This window comes from Homarus americanus, unplaced genomic scaffold (genome assembly GCF_018991925.1).
Source record: "Homarus americanus isolate GMGI-L3 unplaced genomic scaffold, GMGI_Hamer_2.0 scaffold34921, whole genome shotgun sequence".
Classification (NCBI taxonomy): Eukaryota; Metazoa; Arthropoda; class Malacostraca; order Decapoda; family Nephropidae; genus Homarus; species Homarus americanus.
In genome coordinates, this window is record NW_024741901.1 from 2757249 (window position 1) to 2781101 (window position 23853).

The 23853-nt window shown below is 40.1% G+C and overlaps 1 protein-coding gene across 1 annotated transcript in view; it reads left to right on the forward strand.

Annotated features, from left to right (window-relative positions):
* Positions 1-5569, forward strand: part of LOC121876368 (dopamine D2-like receptor) — a 49492-nt gene extending 43923 nt beyond the window's left edge. The window contains 1 exon segment of the mRNA XM_042381439.1: positions 246-5569. Coding sequence (XP_042237373.1) covers positions 246-463 — 218 coding nt within the window. The 3' untranslated portion in view covers positions 464-5569.
* Positions 5570-23853: the final 18284 nt, after the last annotated feature.

Sequence of the window (23853 nt, forward strand, 5' to 3'; positions counted from 1 at the left end):
GTGTGTGTGTGTGTGTGTGTGTGTGTGTGTGTGTGTGTGTGTGTGTGTGTGTGTGTGTGCGTGTGTGTGTGTGTGTGTGCCTCCGACGCCTCGTATTACATCTACTCCTTTTCACAAGCCAAAACCCACCACCCATGCAACTCCCTGCATATCAAACTAAGATCTAACAAATACATAGTAAACTAACTTACCTGTTCACCTGTGCTAGTTTTGGGCCTATTAACTCTTGTGTCCTCCTCCTACAGGTGCCTTCCTTGTGTGCTGGGTGCCCTTCTTTACGTGTAACATCGTAGACGCCATCAGCAAGAAGACCCACAACCCAAGCCTGGAGCCCGGGATGGCCATCTTCGTGCTCACTACCTGGATAGGCTATATGAATTCCTTCCTCAACCCTGTCATCTACACCATCTTCAACCCGGAGTTTAGAAAAGCCTTCAAAAAGATTCTTGTATGTCAGAGATAGCTGAGGTAGTTGTGAATGGGTCAAGTGTGTGTGTGTCTGAGTGTGTTTGCATATGACGTAAAATCTAACTCACCATTGTTTTAGTCGTTCTATAATTTGATGTTAAGGTTTTGCTATATAGTTCAGAAAATATTTTAGCGTGTGATTTTTTTTTTCTTTTTACATAATGAACAAAGACAAGTTTGTTGTGTTAGTCATAAGTGATATATAGAACGACGGGCGTTCTTCACCCTGCTCAGCTTGGGGGCCAGTACTAAGTGAGATAACTAGACAAGCACTGGGCAGATTCTGTTACAAGCCCTTTCAAAGATAATAATTCTAGTGAGACGAAATGAAATCCATGCGAAAACGTCTTATGACCCTCACTCGCCAGGGAAGACGAGGGTAACCTACCGTATATGATAGTGTGTATATATTGGTGTGACGGTGAGAGACCTTCCATATCCTCTCTCATCAGTATTACTTAAGTCATTATTATCAGCCGTCTGTGTATGCCCTATCCTGTCGGTATTCCCAGTACGTGTTCTAAATACTTAATAATTATGTTAATATAATTGTATATATATATATATGTGTGTGTATGTCTGTGTGTGATATGTGTGTGTATGTCTGTGTGTATGTCTGTGTGTGATATGTGTGTGTATGTCTGTGTGTGTATGTCTGTGTGTACAACAACTACTTAAAGAATAATTGGGTATAAGCTCCTATAAGAGTCTAAGACTATTTTTCCATATTATTTTATATCTATTGACTGAACGGCACGTCACCTGAGATGTTGACCAAAACAACAAAAATAATGACAACTTTACACTGTTATAATTAATACTATTGTTTTTATTTTTATTATTCTGAGTAACAAACGTATGAGGATTTTTCTTTTTTACTTAACAAAGAGAGAAAAGAAGCGAGAGAGAGAGGGAGAGAGAGAGAGAGAACGAAAGGGAATATGTAGCTTTCCAATGATTATTCCCAGTACAAATAATAAGAGACTCATTCCTATCTTTCGCTTTACTGTTGGTTACAAAGATGAGCTGCAATTCTAAATCAGGTTACGAATAGAGATCTGTGCACATCACCTAAACGAGGGGGGGTGGGGGGGAATTGTAGTCCAGGTGAAGGATTAAGCCATCTTATACCCCTTGAAGGTCATCGAAATAACCAAAAGTAATTACTAACAAGAGCTTAATGATTTATTGCCGAGATTTTTATCAGTCACTGTGTCATATTAGGTAACCTGTTAAATGATCGTGACAAATGTTCCGGTTTATGTCGTGGTTAGGTTAGCTACCTTATGTAAATTAAAGTCAGAGTTTTCTTTCATATACTCAAAGGTCAGTCTTGCCGCTATGAACTGCAGAGAGCCATCATATTGTTTTGAGACTCACTTCTTCGTCTTACTCCATACAAAATCAACGTTCCTCTATCGTTAAGGTCTTACACGTCCACCATATCGCTCTCTCGTTAGCTGTCAAAATTTATTCCAGAGAATTTTTTGTCAGACTTGGCGACACGTTACTCACCCTACCTCCTTTATTAGCTCTTAAAGCACCAACTCCACGACCCTGAGGATTAAGCCGCCTCCTGGCTACATCGACATCTCTCTTCTTAGCGACAGAAACGTAGGATGGCGCTACAGTCCCATGACACAAGAGCTTGCGTATAGCCGGTCCAAACTAAGTGGTTCTTCATGTACATAAGTTCACTGTAGCCGTTGTCTGTGTTAGTCTCACGTTAAGATATTGTGTCTTCTGCTGCTGCGTCACAAACGTTATTATATGCAGATTGAAATTTGGAAAAAATCAGTTTTTTGATGAATTTCGGCGAAAAACAAAATAGGTTTGACTTTTTTCGCCGATATTTTTTTTTTCCAAGTTAAAAGTTTTGGGCTTAATGACTCCAAAGTTCCATTCTAATTTATATAATATATAAAAATCGCGTCTAGAAATCGCGTCTAAACATCCACGATCCGATTTATAGCAAAATAATAATGGCTGATAATATTTTAAGGGTTATTAATTAACAAAATTTATTCAGATTTATAAATTTATATATCAGGACCTTAACCAGGATGTCCGAAAAAACCTGTAGTGTAATTATAAAGAAAAAAGTCTGTGAGAATACTTTTTTCTCTTCAAAATGGGAAGTGGTTTAATTACTCCAGCGCTTGATGTTCACTACAACATGCATAATATTCCAGCTGAACACAACACAAAACGATCATTTAGCGCAATTCTAGTTTGTTCGATTTACTGTCTAGTAAATCGAGTTTATTATGAACGTTTTATATTAAAATTATTTTTCACGCCGATAGGACTGTGATATTCCTAGTCCGTATCTCCGCCAGAACCACGGAGTAGTAAGTGACCTGTAGTACACCAACTGCCGTGTGGGAAATGACTGGCAAGACTCTCGGGACACTGTAATTACCAAACAGTGTGAACAATGTAAAACCAATTAGGCATATAATAATAAGAACATTACACACAAACTAGGAACACTTTGCTTCTCAACTTCGTGCACATGTCATTTCAGGTTGATGTATTACCTGGACACAGTTCTGGATCACTGTAAATACTGTGTCTGTTTTCATGATGTATATATATATATATCGCTGTGTTCAAGAGAGGGGTATAAATGGCGCGCGCCTTAATTCTCGTCCAATTTTAATTTACACTCATTGAATTCACTTGTCAAGGAACCAAAATACTTTAGGTCATTCCGTGTAGCTGGACATCTTTGTACCCTCGAACTAATAGGTCCTGGGAGGCCACTACACCCTCCTAATTGAAGGCCTCGTACACGCTCGACACTTTAAACAGTGCCGTCCACCCCTCTCCTCCCGCTAACATGAAATCTTGGGTCCGCTTCTGGTATATAAATAACTGCGTGCTTTGGCGTTAAGAAAAATCTACCCTACGTTTTTTGCTGTTTACACACACACACACACACACACACACACACACACAGACACACACACCGAACTCTGAACAAATTTTAACAGACAAGTTATTAAGTATGATAGTTACAACAGGAAAAAAAATATCAAAACAGTCCCACACGTTCTGTTTATGCATCAGATAAAATTTTATTTATTAGTTCAAACAACAACTTGGTGAATGAGGAGTGAACTGGTAGACACAAGACCTGACCTCATGACACTCCGTCCCTGTGTACAACAACAACAACACACGAGGCACCAATACCCATGAAATGTTACATAATAATATAAACAAAGTAAAATTCTACCCAATTTACAATAATATTTTAACCTGTCATAATATACAGGTATTAATAATATCTGAAATTCCAAGACCTTGTTGACACTGTTATGACCCGTGTGAGGCTCACAGGAGTCTAGGCTGTACAGTACTACCACTGACTGTTTATCTTCATTGTATTTCTTTTCTATATTTACTTTATAAGTGTGAAAAATATCTGCCACTCTAATTTCTAACTTCATACCCAGGACTGTGGGTGTAGTACTATGAAGAGTTAGGAGTCTATCATTTGTTTCATATGTGAGGAAAAAGTTACTAATTTATCTTTGATTTTTGTTCATGAGTGAGGAGAGTTATCTGCTACAAGATGCTTTGTGTGACTTATGGTAGTTTGTCTTTAAGTGTTAGTCAACTACGATGTTAAGTAGCAATACAAGTAGCACTGTTTAAATTTTGATAATTTACTGTTTTAAGTGTAAGTTGGTTACCATGTAAGAAGAGAGATACATATGGTTTTGTATATACATAAATATATACTGTATATATCACATACATAGAAGCCTTTCTTTATTGTTTCAGATGACGGAGCCTTGCTGGTCCAGAACGTGAGGCTTAGTGCCTGGTTTAAGCCTCCTTACCCGAGTATTTAAACTGCTTGATCGCGCCTTCCTAACTCTGGCACACATTATCTGGGGAAACTATCCATTTGTTTTCAGACTCGGCGAGATGAATCTTTTAATTTATTCGCTAGATAGATACATCGTCATAAACCATTTTCTTTACGCTGTGTTCATGCTCTTCTGACTAATGTAAGTCAATCCCGGAAGAGATTTTGATGGATTAATAAAGACGTCATTCATTCTTCTCACACAGACAATGTACAATATAGTGTTGATAGTGTAAGGTGTCTCAGCTCATCACCCGGGAGGACACTGAGCATTCTAAAGCCTCAACCTTATCAGCTATTGGCAGACAGAGTTCATCAACCAAGGCCTAATATTTCACAACCAGAAGCACATTATGCTGGTTAACCTTGCCTTAGCCCCTACAGGTGTGAGAATATACTGCTTTAGCCATCCCCACTATGAACATCTAGTCCATTCAAGAACATGCAGTGTTCCTCAACCAAGACCTCAGCCATCTCAATAACGATCATGGATTTGAGGCAACCAACAAAAAAAGATAAAAAAAATTCAAATTATTTCAACATTAACCAACTAGCCCCTTCAGCCCCCACAAGCCATTAAGTGTCCATAACACCACTACAAAATAAGATCACTGTATCATATTTATCACTCTTGCAAAGGTGCTTGCTGTACTGTATATGTTTCCTAGAGTCTATAGTTTTTTGGAAATAAATAATATATAAGCTTTGTTTTGCAGGAAGATTAGATTTTATATTTAATACAGAGTGTGTATAGTTCTACTTTATATTGTCTTTTAGGTGTAGGATTAAACTATACTCAGTCCTCGCTGGATTTTCTCCTGTGAGCGTTCTCGTTACTTAAGTGTGTATGTATGTATGTCGACGTTCTCACCTCTGTATCTTCCCTCCCCCCTAGCTGACCCTCCTTCCCTCCCTCTCCCTCCCTCCCTTTCACACGAGACGACCCAAAAAAGGAGAAAATCCAGTCGACAAGAACAAGACATAAAAAAAAAAAAATCTGGGCCCTAGAAAAAATATTGTACATAGTATTACATATAGCGAACTACTCTACGTGTACAAAATGTAACATGGATTTGTACATAGCAAAGGTGTAGCGAGTGTAGGTGTGCAAAGGTGTGTGAGAGAATAAAAACATCACTACCTGTAAGTTTCCGCTGAGTATTATCCCCTAAGCCTCGTGTTCCGTGTATCCTCTCTTTATGAATAAAATGGAAGACTGTACCTCGGTGTCTCTCATTCCCTCCTGGATATTGTATGTTATTCCTGTTATTTTTGTTTAATATATTTTATACCCAATGTCTGGTAACCTGTTTTCAGCTGCCTGGCCTAATGACGCAGTGGTGGTGTTACTGTGTCTACGTCCATAACAAAATCGAAAACAAATTAAGGGAGCTTTTAGTAACGTCAGTACAGCCCCTCATATGCCATAAGTCCTGCTTTTCATTGCCAGTCTCCCTTTCCTCCCTCCCTCCCTCCTCTCTCCCTCCATCCGCCCAACTTCCTCCTCGGCTCTTAAACAGGGACCAGGAATGTAATTTTCGACGGGCATTAGCCGGTAGCACGTGTCCGGCTTCCTATAGAGCCGGTGTGGGGAGCCGACCACAGCCACACACACACAGAGGCCCGACATGCCCTTACTCCCTCCTTCTCTCCTTCCCTCCTTCCTTCTCCCACCTCTTTCTCTCCTTCCCTCTCTCTCTCTTGCTCTCCCCCTTACACTTTCTCCACCACTCATTCTTATTTCTTATTCTCTTTTCATCCTCCCTTTACTCTTATTTATCAAAACAATGACTTATAAAAACAACAAGAAAGAGAAAGTAGAGAAGAAGTAATAAAAAACAAAAGTTCACAACTCCCAACATGTAATCGATGCCCAAATAAAAGTCCCTATTTCTTCTCAGCCAGCAAATAGTAGTTGAGTTTCTCTAATCCTAGCCTATAGAAATCGTGCTTCTCTGATTTCGTTCAGGAATCTCTATATCTTTGGCTTTAGCCGACGCAGTGGTTCCCAACCTCTCACAACCACTGGAACCATTTATATTCGCTGCTGATTTTGGATCCCTTATAAAATTTGGAACACAGGTTAGGAGTCACAATGTAGATGAAATTATTATCGATTCTTTCTCCCCCCAAAATAGAACGTTTCTAGCTAGACTGTTCTTCTGAGTAGTTATCTCTATCTACTTATGTGATTATTCGTTTGTTTACTAGTTAATATTTTTGTCTATACATCTGTTTGTTTCTCTACGTTTCTCTTTGCTCCTATTTTAGTGTTGAAGAAGCAGTTGTTGTCTAGTAAAGGTGGTCATACAACAGTCGCCATCTATTGGTTAAGTGTAAAGGTGGTGAGGACTGCCAAGAGTCGCCACACTGGGCTGTCTTAATGCGACTCATTCATTAGAGGTTTGGTGTTGTGTTAACCACCCAAGAAGTCTGGTTGTGGACAGTGGTAGCCGGCTGTGGGTCTCATCTCCTCCTCCTCCATAGTGATAAGTACATTGTTATTTGTATTGTGTCAACTGTCTTCACGTATAAGTGTTCCTGCTCCAGGTAGGTTAAGTGCTGTTTATTGTAACTGATTTAATTGAAGGTTTTGTTTTGTCAACGGCCAAGTTATCGAACTGAGCAAACTTCCGATTTAGTTATGTTGTCATTATTGCTTCCTGTGTGCATTGTAAATAGTTTATATTAATTATGTTGTTATTTCACTTGTTGGTTTTGGTTTACCGATATCTGAGCCAGTCTTTGAAAACGTTACATGGTAAACAGTTATATTAGGCGATAACCAAACACAAGGAAGAGTTAACGTAACAGTCGTAAGAGGAATAATTGCTGGTAGTCATGTTGTTATCATCCCAAATCACCTTAACAAACAGGTAACTTTATCAGACCTCAGTCAGTAACATTTTCAGGAACTTAATTGTTAAGACGGAACACCAGTTAAGAGAATGATTCGATAATCAGTTTACCATCAAATTGGAGGGTTATTTTTCCACGAATAAAACTTTAGGGAAGAACTCCAGTCAATGATTCAATATTCACCATAGAATCAAAACATGTCTGAACGTCTGAAATATTTAAGGAAACAACTGCAATCAACAATTTAACATAGAAACACTATCTTCGAATATCTGAATAAATAAACAAACAAACAAACAAACAACTCCAATCAATACAATCACGCAACAATCAATCAAACTACCAATCATAGCTACTCTGAGCTTCGGAAACCAATCACATCGGTAAAAAACAGGTAATAAAAAATATATATCTTGACCAGGCCAACAATTCGTACCCAATCACTTGCTAATTCACCATCTGAGGCACCCGGAGTAATGAAGTCCAATTAAAAGCTAATCCAATAACTGAAACGTTCCGATAAAGGGAAGGCGTAGGAAGACACCAAACCCACTAAACGGGAACAGTGCCACGTGACGTCATTTAAAGATGGGTGTATCGAGAGAGAGAGAGAGAGAGAGAGCGAGCTTTCTCAAAACATCACATAATATTACCACCTGTCGTTAACACCATCTTTTCTCTTTACCAACTAATATATCCCCAATTTCACCATAGATAAGTTAAATATCTCGATTCTAAACATATTCTTTAATTATCATCCTTAAATATGAATACATTACCTTCTACATCCCTATTCTGTGCCACATATATCTACCCACTCCCCATTCTCTCTATCCTGTACACCACCTCACGTCTCCGGGGCCGCTGAGACTCTAGAGGCGAAGGTCTTCTTTAGGCTACAGGAGAGGTTTAGCCCCTAGATACAAACCACAGTCATCTCGCCAGCCTATAGCCAGTGTTGACTCGGGGTGGCGGTATCTAATGATCCAGCGCGATATTTGGTGTGCTCTGTACACAAGCAGCTCTTTTGTGCGCTTTTTTCTATCTCTTTTTGTCTTTTTGTTTGTCTTTATTTCGTCCATTTTCTATGTCCAGTGTTTTGTTTTTCTTTGTCATTATATCGTATGTATTTTTGTGTCTCGCTCCAAAACCCGTGTTGGTAAAAATTACGACTTTATTCAGATTCTCAATAGTCCTTAACTCCCAGCTTAAAAATCTACTGTAAAAAGTTGTAATGTAGGTAACTATCATAATGACTTGAATAAATTTCATTCGTTTTACAATCCCAATACTTTGCCAATTGTAATTTTTCGAAGGTGATTTTCAGTGGGTTATTTTTTGTTATTGTGTGTATAAACGGACTTCAATTTTTCGTCCACCAAATCTCTGTCTCATCCATTGCCATAGAATATTTCCGTGTATAATTCTTCTTCCTTTAAAACCGTGTTCTCCATTTCACAACACATACCCTGTACTTCTGTCAAACTTAACTTCTCAACAATCCCTTCCCTTTATCTTTAACTTACACTTGAATTTAAACCTTCGATCACTAAAGATAATAAAAAAAAACAGAATAACAATAATGTCCAAGAAAAAATTAACGACTAACATTAAACTGATTTTTAAGTTGTACACGCAGTCAAAACAATATTGAAAAGACGTTTTGTTCGTGGATTTTGATTCTACAAGACTGTCTACCATTAGGGTGTGCAGTTGGGGGTGTGGAGTTGATAATAGCTTGATGTATTGGTGACTATTGTTGTTGATGGTCAGACACGAGTTCGATGGATTACACTTGACAGTATCATATGTAAATTATTACCCGAGACAAGCCTGGAATTAACCGGAAATATGATCCGTGAGTGAACTGCGGCCAGAGTTTCAGTGCTGGTAACCCGGTCGTTTATAAGTTCACTTTAGTGGGTTCTGATCGCTTGTTATCGTGATTCAATCTTTTGTTTTCTTCTTCATTCAGGTGATGGAGATATAAGTTTTGAGGAGGTTTTGTTCTCCTCATTCATAGTAACATCTTCCTCACTGTTTGAATCTCCGTTATCCACTGTTTCATCTCTCTCTCTCTCTCTCGCTTTCTTCTACGCAATAGTTTCTAACTTTTACTAAAATATCCGAAAATTCACCTTTCAGATTGAGTTATCTATGAACATGCTGTATATAATCGCTATAGTAGAGGCGAGTTGTCTAGTTAAATTTCAACTCCTAAAAGAAACACTAAGATAATCTTCCTACCTGCAGTGACAGTGAGGCGGCCACTAAACAGGCAAAAGTCACATCGGTGTTATCTCAAGAGGCAGTTTTTATGCATCATCGACACACTGAACACCAACTCTCGTCATGAATGGTTGATGTAGGTAAGAAGAGTCAACACTGCGTGAGGCTACTGGATGATATTCCCTTTAAATAACGAAGATAGATTGAGAGAGAAGATATGTATGAAGAAACTGATAAAATAAAATTATAATAATAATAAATGAAAGATTCAAGGCAAAAAAATATAAGAACCGCTTAAAATAGATACACTTCATCAATATTGTTATGTGGCACCGAGGTAATTAAACTGCTTGCTCAGTAGTTAGGGCTCTATTCCATATTCCTTTGTTCCTGTAGGTAATGATTGTTTAATATGTTATATTTATTAATTTTAAAGATGTATGTATTAAATAAATCAGCCTATGTTGTGTATTAGTTAGGTAAAATAGTTTGATAATTGGTAGCATGGTATCAGCTGGTTAGGGGGGAGACGAGCCTGTCTGGTGAGAGGGTGTGGTCCAGGTGTGGTGGTTTAGACTCCGTATTTGTGTATATGGAGATAAGTGGTTATACTTTTCTACTGATCAAGTGTATGGTAAGGCTGAGGCTAGAGTTTAGGGTAATTTAAGCTGTGGTTATTTGTATTTTATTTGTTCTTTTACTTGTCTTTGTAAATACGTTTCCTAATTTTATTATGTTAAGAAATTATGAAATGTATGATTACTCCTCAATATGAGTTAATCTGAGGCTTATTATTAAGAACCTGGTGGATATAATATTAGAGTCATTATAGTGTTTACCCTGGTTGTTGTTGTGACGGCAGGAGTTTGTTTATTTATGCTTTTACGATCAAGATTCATCTCTTATTTGACTGGTGGCAAATTCTTGATAAAAAGGAGTGATAGCATAACAATATCATTTATCACATCCAATAACTTAATCGAACTTAATTCCTGTATCAGTAACATACTCCCAGAGTTGCCTGACGGTACAGTGTTAGACACCTTAGAGTTGACATCTATGGAATCTCTGGTAAAATATCCCACATTTTAATGGTTTCCCCTGATAAATTTATTATTAAAAGGAGAACTAATTCCATATATGAAGACGAATTCCAATATTTACATTTTCAGAGGGTAGTGACGTTAGACATGGAAGCGCTGAGTGTCCAAATTTTCTGGATGTTATTCACCATGACTTACAGTTTAAGGCTTCCCGTAGTGCCTCCTTCCTCCCTGAGTTTGTCTAGCAAATATTCATTAGGGAAGATAATGGAGGAGGAAGACAGAAGCGGCATAATTCAACAACACATTAATCATGAAGAGCGTCTAACTTCCTGTGGGGAGACTGGGAGAGATATTACTGCTGTCTACAGGATTATCGGAGCTTATTAATTAACTCGTTTCTCTAATTTGATATGAATGAATATGTCTAACTGGCTCATTTTAGCTTCCGTACGTTTAACTTACGATGGTATACTTATGTCTCGGTACTTTAAGCTTCAGTACACTTAAGCTTCAGCACATTTAAGCTTCAGTACACTTATGGCTCGTACTTTAAGCTTCGGTACACTTAAGTTTGAGTATATTTAAGCTTCAATACACTTAAGCTTCAGTACACTTATGTCTCGGTACTTTAAGCTTCGTCGATACCGAGTAATATAAGTCTCGGCGATAGGCTGCTGGAACCTACCATATCTATTTAATATAACTTTCTTAAATCCAACTGAACTAAATGCAACTTCAATAAATTTACCTGCGTCGTCATCTCTATTTGGGCCTTAATCACTGACGGGAAATTATCACTCTAGCAAGGAAGGAAATTTATAATCTATATTTTGACGCAGAACTGTACAGGTTTATTTTCTCCCCCTGACCTGTTTCTATATGCCTTAACTTTTCATTTTTTTTGTTGATGTCTTACAGAGAAAACAAAATGTCTCAATATAACTGTATATAGGAGTAGTGAAGATATTATGCAGTTTCTTATGGACGTTATTTAACAAACAACTTCACTTTTACTCCACAAAAGTATTTACATTAACAGCTCATTACTGATAATATATTTCAGTTATGTATACTATTTCCAGGTCATCAACCCTTTAAGGACGTATTATCAAGTCTGGAAATGTGACGAGATATAATGTGTGACGAGATATAATGTGCCGAGATATAATGTGCCGAGATATAATGTGCCGAGATATAATGTGCCGAGATATAATGTGCCGAAATATAATGTGCCGAAATATAATGTACCGAGATATAATGTGCCGAGATATAATGTGCCGAAATATAATGTGCCGAGATATAATGTAAAGGTGATGTCACAATCCCATCTACTACGTAACAGGGAAACCCAATACTCTCACAGTTTGGCAATGCAGAGCCCAAATGAACCCATACTTACGCCTACACATGTTTACTTTAATTCAACGCTTAAATGTTTAATTAATTCCAATGTTAATCGTTGAAAAAAATAGACCAACCAATACCCGGGTTTTTTGGTGTATTAGAGAGACACAACAGAACACATCTAGTCAGGCAACCAGAAAGTACGATTGACATTAAACGAGGAAAAGTCTACATTTCTCTTGGTCCCAGACTCCTTACACTATTATTATTGGTCTCGGTATTACTGATTATGTTATTGTTATTATCATTACCATCATCATTAATCCTCTTCCTTTCACCTTGACCTTTACGCTATACCTGGTTTTCACCTGTTGACCTTAGTGGATCTCCCCGGAGCCTACCCACAACCCCTCTCTCTCAGCCTCCCCCACTTTCGCCAGCCCCCTCAGGCCCCTCCCTTCATTGGACACATTCACTACTAGAGGGATTGCTTGTTCGTACTATTATTACTATTATTATTGTCTGTACCTGTCCTAGTAGTTTTCTTAGGTTCCTAGTCAGATCCCTCAAGAACTAGAACATCCTTGTCCAATCACGTCATCCTAGCGCATATTATAACCCTCGCTCACCTCATAATCCTATCCTCACTCACCTCATAATCCTATAATCACTCACTTCATAATCCTCCCTCGCCTCATAATCCTCCCTCACCTCATAATCCAGGCGCACCAATTAACTTCATAAGAGTAATGTTGATGCTTCGGTTCCACACTGACTCCTATAATAAAGTCAACCGAGGGATCCAGTCGTGAGTATATGAGCCACAAAACACGTTACTATTGACAACAAGGCAATGAGTTTGGTAACATACTGCAGAGACAAATAGGTAAGTTAGGATTAGCGTTTGGAAGCTGTTATATTCATTACACTAACGATTGGCGTTTGTATAGTGTCTCCCCGCTTATAGGAATTGATGGATTAACTAGGTAGGTAGTTAGTTGTATTACCCCACTTCAGGTCCTGGTATTCCCAAACTAGACATTTTGTACAGTAAGTGAGATATTTGTCGGTAGTTATTAAAATTTAACAGCCCGGTTTTTCTATTATTCGTTATTGATACAAAAGAATCAGAGTTGAGAGTTTGAGTTTGAGTGGGGACTGTAAAGCGTGTTGGGTGGTGTCAGGAGCCTTGATACGCTCGATCTGGCACGGTGTAGTCTATAGGGCTTTAGTGTAGGGGAGGAAGGATATTCTTGAGTGTACTGGGAAAATAACACCACACACACACACACATGGGTGATTGTGTATATATGTCGTCTTTGTATAAATGAGTGTATGTGTTTGTAGTAATATATACGTGAGAGGTTGTGTAATGTCACTTAATGATGCTTATGACACGAGCAGCAGGCAGACCAATCACTAGTCAGGAAATATTATCACCCTCCTGTCATGTTAATATCACGTGACCTACTTACCTTTACCAGTGACGTAGGTGATGACACTGAACCCACGGCTGTCTCGCCCACACTCCCTTCCTCCCCACCCATGGTATATACTCCTCCCTGAGCTCCCAGAGACAAGCACTAAGCTTCAATTAATGATCTCATTTGCATTCCCCGGGAGGCTCGATATTGATCTCGTAATTAAGACATAATCTGCCGGATGTTTCCTCTCGTCGCCTGTTTATTGGTGAGGTGGTTTGTGGTGGTGGTGATCTTTGGCAGTGGTGATCCGTGGTGGTGGTGATGATTGGTGATGATGACTGGTGTACAAAGTCTCTCTGTGTGCCCATCTCTGTTTGTCTTTTCCGGAGTCTATTCCTTTATCTGTGTTCCCTCCTCATTATTGTCTCTCTCCCTAAGTCCCTCTATGCGTTGAGCTGCTAGCTTAATCACCCTTGTTTACATGTGGAGGAAACTGAGGGGATCACTGAGGAGGGGCTGAGGGGGGGCTGAGGGAGACTTAGGGAACCAGTGAGGCGAGGATGACACTGAGGGACGGCTGTCTCGACTGAGAGACTCCTCCCCAGGCTGGTATAACTGAGGGAGAGCGAGGGAGACTGTGGGGAGTCTGCAATTAGAGATCTCATTTGATTCCCCGGGAGGCTGACTTGATCTCTGATTAAGACTAAGGGAGGCTGTGGGAGACTCTCGAGGGAGTTTAGGGAGACTGAGGAGACGGTGGGGTGATCTTTGGCTGTGGTGATCCGTGAGGGAGTGATGGAGGCTGACTGACTGAGGGGACTGAGGGGCTGTACACTGAAGGGGTGGGAAGACTGAGGGAGACTGAGGAGGCTGTGAGGAGACTGCTGAGGGGGGCCTATGGGAGACTGAGGAGGCTGTTGAGGGGGAGACTGAGGGAGACTCTAGGGGAGGCTTTCCGGAGACTGAGGGGAGACTATGGGGAGACTGAGGAGACCTGAGGGAGGCTGTACTGAGGGAGACTGACTGTTCCCTCCTCATTATTGTCTCTGGGGAAAGGAGGCTATGGGACTGAGCTGAGGCTTAATGACTGAGGGGACATGAGGGGAAACTGAGGGGAGACTGAGGAGGGGCTGAGGGGGGGCTGAGGGGGGGCTGAGGGGAGACTGAGGGAAGACTGAGGGGAGACTGAGGGAAGACTGAGGGGAGGCTGTGGGGAGTCTGAGGGGAGACTCAGGGGAGGATATAAGCATATGTATATTTGTTTTGTATACATGCATAATATATTGTATTTATATATTGTACTTAATATTTTGGAGGTAATTATTAACATTTTAATAATAATATTAATAAGAATAAGTATTATTATTATTATTATTATTATTATTATTATTATTATTATTATTATTATTATTATTATTATTATTATTATTATACAGATGCTGGGATGGATATAGTTTCAGCTGTTGAGGTCCCTTCTCCACCCCCCCCGTCCTCTTTCAATGTCGACATTTAAATTATTATGAATGAAATGAAGGGAAGACAATGATAATTATTGGTACTTTACAGAGATGGATGTTTAATTCTTTCACAACGATAGGATTCACGTTCTTATTATCATTACTGTTATTAGTCACTATTATAAAACTATATGATTTTTTTCCTTTGTTCGACCGAATTTAATGTAAAAATAATAATAATGGAGAAAGAGCAAAGGCATGATGCTCTTAATTGTAAATGAGTATTTCAACGTTTTTCTGAGGGGAAGTTATGCCCTGGACAAGCACAGGTGACAGGGTTGCCAACATAACCACAACCCTTGTTCTTCGTTCTAGTTTTATCTCGATTTTTTTCAGTAATGACGCCATACCAAGAGTTTAGTCGACTTTACATTTATCCACAGTTTCAAGTAGATATTTACGCATGTTATTATTACCATTCAACAACTAACATCTCTAAGCACGTACAGTCACCCAAAAAAGTCCTGTCGCGAACCACGAACCCCGAGATTCAGACTCGTGAACCCGAAGCAGTAGATACTGATACATTATTCTGTCCATAAATGCTTCGGATTCAAGAGTCTGAATCTCGGGGTTCATGGTTCGCGACAGGATTTTTTTGGGTGACTGTACAACTTTTAATTTTCTTTAGTCAACAGTTTCTCGTACTATCGGGGTCAAAAAGGTTCACTCCCACCCAAAATGAAGCAACATTGACCACACGTGAGACAAAACCACACACCCGTACCCAGATGACAGTTTGGGTAAAGTCAGTTCGGAGACTCATTCCCGTGACTCTGTTTCACCACAGGGAGAGACTATACTGTCCCGGTAACCAAGATATTCACGGAGGCTTCACACAGTATCGAATCAGTTTCATGTGCTGTATCTTATAGACTGACCTAAATGGTGGTAACATCCGGTATAGAGTCCAGTGTTTATAGCCACCTGAGGTGTTTGAGGCTCCCTCTGGACAAGGTGTGGGGGGGGGGGGGGGGTTGTTACCATTAAGGCCATCGGTACGTCACCTCATTAATTCGAAGAGTCTCATTAGTTGATTGCTCATTAAATATTCCAAGTCGATAATGACCCATTTATTGAATGGGTGTCAATGTGTGTGTGTGTGTGTGTTTCAAACTCTGCCTAACTGGGAGACGGGAGGACAGCGTCTACCTCCCTCTAGACTCAGCGAAACTAAACTTTGTTGGTTTTGTGTGGGTGGGCGGGATTTTTTAGGCGGATGGGTGTGTGGGTGAGTAGGCATATGGGTGGGTAGCCATGTGGGTGGGTAGGCATGTGGGTAGATGGGTGAAGAACGGAGGCCATATCTGGAATGATTGAAGAATGTTTACCAGCAAGAGGAAAAAACCCTTGAAGATGTAAGTACTGGTATGTATCTCATGGAAGCAAGACTTATATAGTAATTCTTCATTTGTCAGTCGCCTGTGTGTACGTTGACGATGTTTTTGGGGGGTTCCTCTCTCTCTCTCTCTCTCTCTCTCTCTCTCTCTCTCTCTCTCTCTCTCTCTCTCTCAGAACAACTTCCCCAGTAGAGCTTGGACAATAGATTAATTTCTAACATACCACTGTTGTATATTTTCCTCAGCCTTAGTTCATTACTCATCTTTAATCAACGTATTCATCTTCCTATTCTATTTCGTCTAAAATTTTAAGAACTCCATATTTTAAATAAAGAAGAAATGCTACCACCCACACACACACACACACACACACACACACGATAAAAAGGTCTCGACAAGCCTGGATGTAACTGGACACGTCTGGATAGTCTACTATTGAATGTTCTTGCCACGTAAAAATCCCAAACAAGTCGCTTTGCCGGAAAGATCTGCCCGCGATCTGTAGCGTTGACGTCGTGACTCAAGTGTTTCAGAAGCTTACTGGCGAGTCTTTGGATATTAGTTTACTTTGGTTACCTGACCTGGCGTACTTACAAATTCCTGTTGCAGAATAAAAGTTCCTAAATACTTCCTAATTATAGCAAATTAAGTATGGGCAAAGAAATCGATAATGAAAGCAATTTGGTATTTTAAATTTGAAATAAGTGGTTCTTCTAAGACAAGGGCTTTGTTCCAATAATGTAACAGATACTTTAATTGCAGTTATTTTAAGATAAATTCGAACCAAGTAAATTTTAATCTAATGTCGCATAATCATAGAATATTTCCTTTATTTTAGGTCAGTAATTTTTATGTTGAGTTTGTTGGTTAAGAAAACACGATACAGCAGCCGCCATAACGCGTTTCTGGTGATTGGGGATTGGTTTCTTCCCACCATGACGCGTGCTTATTGGTCAAATTCTACCAAGACGTATGTTGATTGGTCAAATTCCACTAAGACGTGTGCTTATTGGTTAAATTCCACCATGCCGTGTGTTGATTGGTCCTTTTCCATCAATAAGATTCACTACCCCAATCTTACGTTAAGTACCAGTCTTACTTTACCTAACCTATTTTACCGTAACCTTTGTCTAAAAAAAATCAAAACTGTCTAAAAGTTAACCTAACCAAATCTAATAAGAACTCGGCTAATGTTACGGTGACGATAATGTGGTATGCTTCTTCCCCGTGTCCTTACCACCACCTTGAACCCGTGAGCACTAGGCTGGTACTCTAGGCAGAACATGAAAGGGCTAACATTCAAATCCTGAGCCTTTAGACGATATCAAGTAACCAGAGCGTGTATTTCTGTCTGAGAATCATTGTAAGGCAGATTTTTTTAACTTCATATATAGTAGAATTTAGTTGGCGTCTGATTCTGTTCGATAATATTTGGTTTGACGTCAACAATATGTTATTTTATAAACTTTTACTGATGTTTCTCAATTAATTTTCTAGTGTTGTTGATCTGAGTATACTCGTTGATGCAGCTGAGTACGTATAGATAGTGTTGTAGATATATATGGCAAGAACCTGTACAGATAATATACTACCAGCTCTCAAACACTCGAAGACAAACTGAAACATTTACAACCCCGAGCGTCAGCCAAGGGGGCAAGGAGGTCACGTCCCACCGGAAGGCTGAGATAAGATACGTATATATCCCTTCCTTCCTCCTATTTGTCTTGGTATTTGTGAACCAACTGGAGCTAACTTACCACAGGTCGCTGGGGTCGTGGTGGTAAATATACACAGTGTTATTTGATGGCCATTTTTTATCTATTACTCTGAGTCTAAGGTTTACGGCGACTGGTATATATAAGAACGCACACAACTATGTAAATGAACCTCCAAAGAAAACATAAACACACACACACACACACACACACAGCAGAGAGACCCCAGGCCATCCATTATACATCTCCATCTCTTTAACGTCAAATAACATCCTTCAATCCTTTCATAACTTCTCCCTGTACCAACAACCTCTTGAGACGTCGCCGCTTCCCCTCTCTCTTTTACTTAACACCTCCCTTGCTCCCTTACCTTCTTTCTCCCTACCTTAGTTCCTCTCCCTTATTCCTTCTTCCTTACTCTTATCTTCCTCCTCTACTCCTTCCTAGCCCTTATTTCTTTCCCCTACTCGTTCTTCTTCCTTGCCCTTGTTCCTTTACTTTATTCCTTTTTGCTCTTCTCTCTCCTACTCCTTCCTGCTACTTGCCCGTGTCTCCCTCCCCTACTCCTCCCTCCATGCCCTTGTTCATCTCCCCTTCCCTCCCCTCCATCCCTAACCTTGCCTCTCTGTAAATAGCCAAGCCAACCCTCCCGCCTTCTCCCCTGAACACCCCTCCCTCCCCATCATACCTCTTCCTCTCCCCCTATACCTTATTCCCTCCCCTACCTTTCCTCTCTCCCCCTCCCTCTCTTTCCCTTCACTGGGTACTTCAGAGAGACGAGGCCTCCTCCACCAAGTCCCTCCCCGCCTCTGTGTTACGTGCGTCAAGAACGTTATTTACATCAAATTATAATCTTTACTTCTCTTCGCTGACTCTCTTTCGACGACACACGGTTTTACATTATGTTGTTGTGGGTGATGACGAGGTTATAATCTTTCTTTCTTTCTTTCTTTCTGTACAGAGAAGAGTACTAGTGTGTGTGTGTGTGTGTGTGTGTGTGTGTGTGTGTGTGTGTGTTCATTTTGAAAATCATCAGACCCCTCCGAAAAGATACTTCTTGGGAGTGTGTACAACAGTAAACTGAAATATTTTACTGTTACAAAATTGATGTTGTACTTAGGTTTTATGTGTTTTAAGATGGTGACGGTGTGTGGGGGTCATTAATACATGGGACAACACAGCTGATAGAAACGGTGTTCTTCCTCTAGATATAGTCTGTAGCCTCCTCGTAAGACTTAAAAGAACTATTTTCCGACAAGCATTTCAGATTCAGGACACACCAGTCAACCCAGTACGCACTTAACCGAGTAACAAACTACCTTTCCATGAACAAAGGAGCATACAAAACAGCACTCATCACCAAAGACGTACAGAATGCGTTTAACACAGTCTGACCCGACGGTCTAAAATACAAAATATGCTCCAATTTTAACCTCCCCGCAAAATCACAGCAGCTGTTTTGCAACTTCCTAACAGACAAGAAAATGAGAATTCAATTCAAACACGCACACACGGACTATTTCCCACTGCACGCAGGAGTCCCACAAAGATTAGTCCTCTCCCCAACACTGTACTTTACACACACTGACTCACTAACCTTACGCTGACGACCTAACACAATTAGTCAAACACAAACTAAGACTAGACATCACATAGACAAAGCGCACAGGGAGCTCGAACAGGTCACATACTGGGAACTCGAATGGCGAATACAAACAAGCCATAACAAATCACAAATCACCTACTTAGGCACCAAAAGACGGCAACCTCCCCACATGTATTTAAATCCATAGCCCGACAACCCAACACCCATACTGTCAAACGAACAAACCCTCGCCATGAACTACCACATCTAAACAAAGACAGAGATCGCAAACAAGAGACTTTCAAATATACATAGACTCAGAGCCGCATTAATCACAACAAACTCACACTTATACAAAACCCCCATACGAACCCAACACACTCCAGTTAACAGCACCAAGAAACTACAAGTCATACAGAATAAATCACCGAGGTTCATACACAACACACACTGGACATCCTTTACCACAAACGAACACCTACATGAACACAGCAACATTCCACCTCTCAACATCTACTGGAGTCTATTAGGTGACAAACAGATAGAAAACCTCCTTAACCACACAACCACAATGGCAAGGGAATAATTTTATATCATACTTCATCGCAGAAACAGAAATAGAAACCACCCCATACTAAAACAAGCTATCAACAATCCAGGCACACACAACAAGCCGCTTTGAGTTCAGATATTCTCCTATCACCATCCACTCAAATCTGATGATGCAACAGCAATATTGTAACCAATGAGGGTTATCCGAGGTTCGATTATTCTTAAGCATGTGAGTGAATTACTCCAAATTTATGCTCAAAAAACTGTAAGAGAATAGAAGCTCTTTCTCTCCCATAAGCTCCGTTTCATCTTTGGCATAAGCTCAAAGACTGTACCTTCACCTGTCACCAGACAACTTTACTACTAACCTACTTCTTTCTTTTCCACTGGGCAGGACCTAACGGGGTTCTTGGTTCGAGCTGCCGCAGTGTGGGTATTGTACGTCGGTCATGATGCTGGGAGTGTGTTATAACAATCAGGCAAGCTGTGTTAAGCCACGGCACTTATTTTTACTCCTACTACTTATTTCCATCCACCTGTTATCCTTCCAGTGAACCTTTTTCACCCCTGTCACTTGGGATTTATGTATAGTCAGTCAAAGATGCAACGACCCCACCCTGGGTCTCGTGCTCGCAACTTTACCTGGCAATACTTGGTAAAGGAAGGCTGTATGTAAAGGTGATTGTGATTGGTGGATCTTTTTCGGTTGTATCACTGTCATGATAAATATTAAACAAACCAAAGATAACATTTTTATAATAATAAACTATTCATTGTTATTTAAGATAATGAGAAGTTTCAAAATGTTCGTATATTTGTTTAAATAATAAAGAAAATTTGATGTGAGAATCTTGTGGCAGCTGTGGTTGTAGTTGAGTTGCCAATTCATTAATATAATTTTCTTTATTATTTAAACAAATATACGAACATTTTGAAACTTCTCATTATCTTAAATAACAATGAATAGTTTATTATTATAAAAATGTTATCTTTGGTTTGTTTAATATTTATCCAGACAGTGATACAACCGAAAAAGATCCACCAATCACAAGCACCGTTACATACAGCCTTCCTTTACCAAGTATTGCCAGGTAAAATTGCCAGCACGAGACCCAGGGTGGGGTTGTTGCATTTTTGGCTGACTATACCTTAGCCAATATGATTCATATTTTTCCAGCCACAGTTATCCTTCTGACCCTAGCTATTAGGAATCTGGTTTCTATGACCCCAAATAATAACACTTCAACTTCTCCGAATCCCAGCCAATAAAAATCTATCATCTCTGACCAAACAAATGGGTGTCTATTGTTCATAACAACAGCCAACGGGAAAAAAGAGACCATTTATGAAAACCTCTGCTGATCAAAGGCGGCTAAGACCAAACCGACTAATACAGGTACAGTTCTTCTTTAATAAAATAAAAGTTTCTAATATCAATCCCGTAACCTCGGCTGCAGTAATGTGAAGATGGTACGGCGGGGTTTGAGCGTCACCTTATGGTGATGTATTGTTTTCTGCCATTGTTTGATTACCCGACTGATTTATGGTTTCACAAGTGGCCACTAGATGTCAACTTGAGTGTTCAAGCCAAGTCGCCCGACTACTGATTAACGAGTTACTCCCTGAACGCAGAGGGCGACGGCGGCTTGGCCAGACGCACGTATAACTACAGCTCGTAACCCGTCATACCGAAAACGACCGTTAATCAAAGTTAAAATACTTAGTTCTCCTCTTTGATGGCATTAGTGATGTGATATTAATATCAAGTGATTCCAAGTCGGACGATAGTGAAGAGGAGGAAATATAACGTACTCAGAAAGTGAAGAAGAGTGTAGTTTCACTGACGACACGCTAACATGTGAAGGGACGCCATTACGTGGTTGATGCAAGGAGTGAGTGACTGACTGCTTTACGGGTTACCACACACCGCACAAACAGTGATGCAAGAAAAAAGGTGAGGAACTTTTTTAAATGTGTAAATATTGCTAAGTTGAACAAAATGCACACATTAAAATATAAATGACTATATTATCTACAAGGATAGTGTAATTTTCGTAAGCAGTTATTATTATTATCATCAGTACTGAGTGCGTATAATATGTGACTGGTATAATGCCTAAGTTTAGGAAAGAAGAAATTAAGTGACAGTCCGTCAGCCGCTGTGACACCCGCTCACACACCCGGGTAAAAACGGTTCAGTGGAAGGACAACAGGTGGATGCTAATAGTAGTAGTAGCAGTAGTAGGATTGTTATAGGATTGTAGTAACAGACCACCAGTTCCACCAACACTACAATACCCACACTGCCGCAGCTCGAACCCAGAACCTTGTTAGGCCCCGCCCAGTGGAAAAGGAAGAAGTAGGTTAGGAGGAGAGTTGTGTGGTGACAGGTGACGGTACAGTCTTTGAGCTTATGCCAAAGATGGAACGGAGCTAATGGGAAAGGAAGAGTTTTGAATCTCTGATCTTAAAATATCAGGGTTATTCGTTGCATGAAGGATTGAGAGTATCGTCGCAGAGTTTTTAAGACGAAAACAGGGAGCAGTTCTCTGTTTTGCTTAGAAATAATCGCACCTCTTGTAAACGTCATTGGTTACGATATTGCTATTGCACCGTCAGAGTTTAAGAGGAGAGTATCTGAACAGAGCGGCTTGTTGTGGTGTACCTGGATTGTTCTCAAGCCGCCCAGGTGTAGTAGATAAAGGAGTGTTATTGTTGTTGGTGTGTTTTAATATAGAGGGGGTGGGTATGGTGTACTGGTCTGTCTAGTATGGAGGGGTTTCTGTTTCTGTATCTGTTTGGTAGCATAATACTGTCAAAATATTCCTGTGGTTGTGTGGTTAAGGAGGTTTTCTACCTGTTTGTCACCTAATAGTCTCCAGTAGATGTTGAGAGGTGGAATGTTGCTGTGTTCATGTAGGTGTTCGTTTGTGGTGAGGGATGTCCAGTGTGTGTTGTGTATGAACCTCTGTGATTTATCCTGTATGACTTGTAGTTTCTTGGTTGGTGCTGCTAACTGGAATGTGTTGGGTGCGTATGTTAACAGGAGGTGTATTTGCGCTTTGTATAAGTGGGATTTGGCTTTTGTTGTTGCACTTATGAATCTTTGTATGCCTTATATGCTATTGTTACCTTCATGATGATGTGGTGTTCGTGGTGAGGGTGTGATCAAATGTCACTCCTCGTACTTTGTCTCTTTTATTGGTAAAGGTGTTAGGTTGTTGGTGTTGGGGTGTAGGTATATGTGGAGAGGTTGGTGTCTTTTTGTACCAAAGGAGGTGATTAGTGAATTGTTGGAGTTTGTATACGCAATTTGAGTTCCCTACTTATTTTTTCTGAGGTAGTCTAGTGTTGTTCCGTGTCTGGCTAGTTGTGTTACGTCGTTGGCGTACTGTATGGTCAGCGAGTCAATATGTATGGGGCCAGGCAGGTCATTAGTGTAAAGGGTGTATAGTGTTGGGGGAAAGAACTGAGCCTTGTGGAACTCCTGCGTTCAGTGAGAAGTAGTCTGAGTTTTCGTGTTTGAATCTAATTCTCATTTGTCTGTCTGATGGGAAGTTGCATAGGAGTTATTGTGATTTTGGGGGTAGGTTGAAGTTTGTGCATATTTTGTATTGTAGTCCACCGTGCAAGACTGTGTCGAAAGCTTTTTATACGTCTTTGGCGATGAGTGCTGTTTTGTATGCTCCCTTGTTCATGTGGAGGTAGTTTGTGAATAAGTTCAGTGCGTACTGTGTGGAGTGTTGTGGCCTGAATTTAAACTGTTTGTGTAAGAGCAGTTCTTCATCTTCAAGGTGGTACCTGAGGCGTTGGTTTTATACTTTTTCAAATGCCTTGACCAAGACTTCTAGGAGAGAGATGAGTCTGTGTGATTTTTGCCTGGTTTTGGGATCA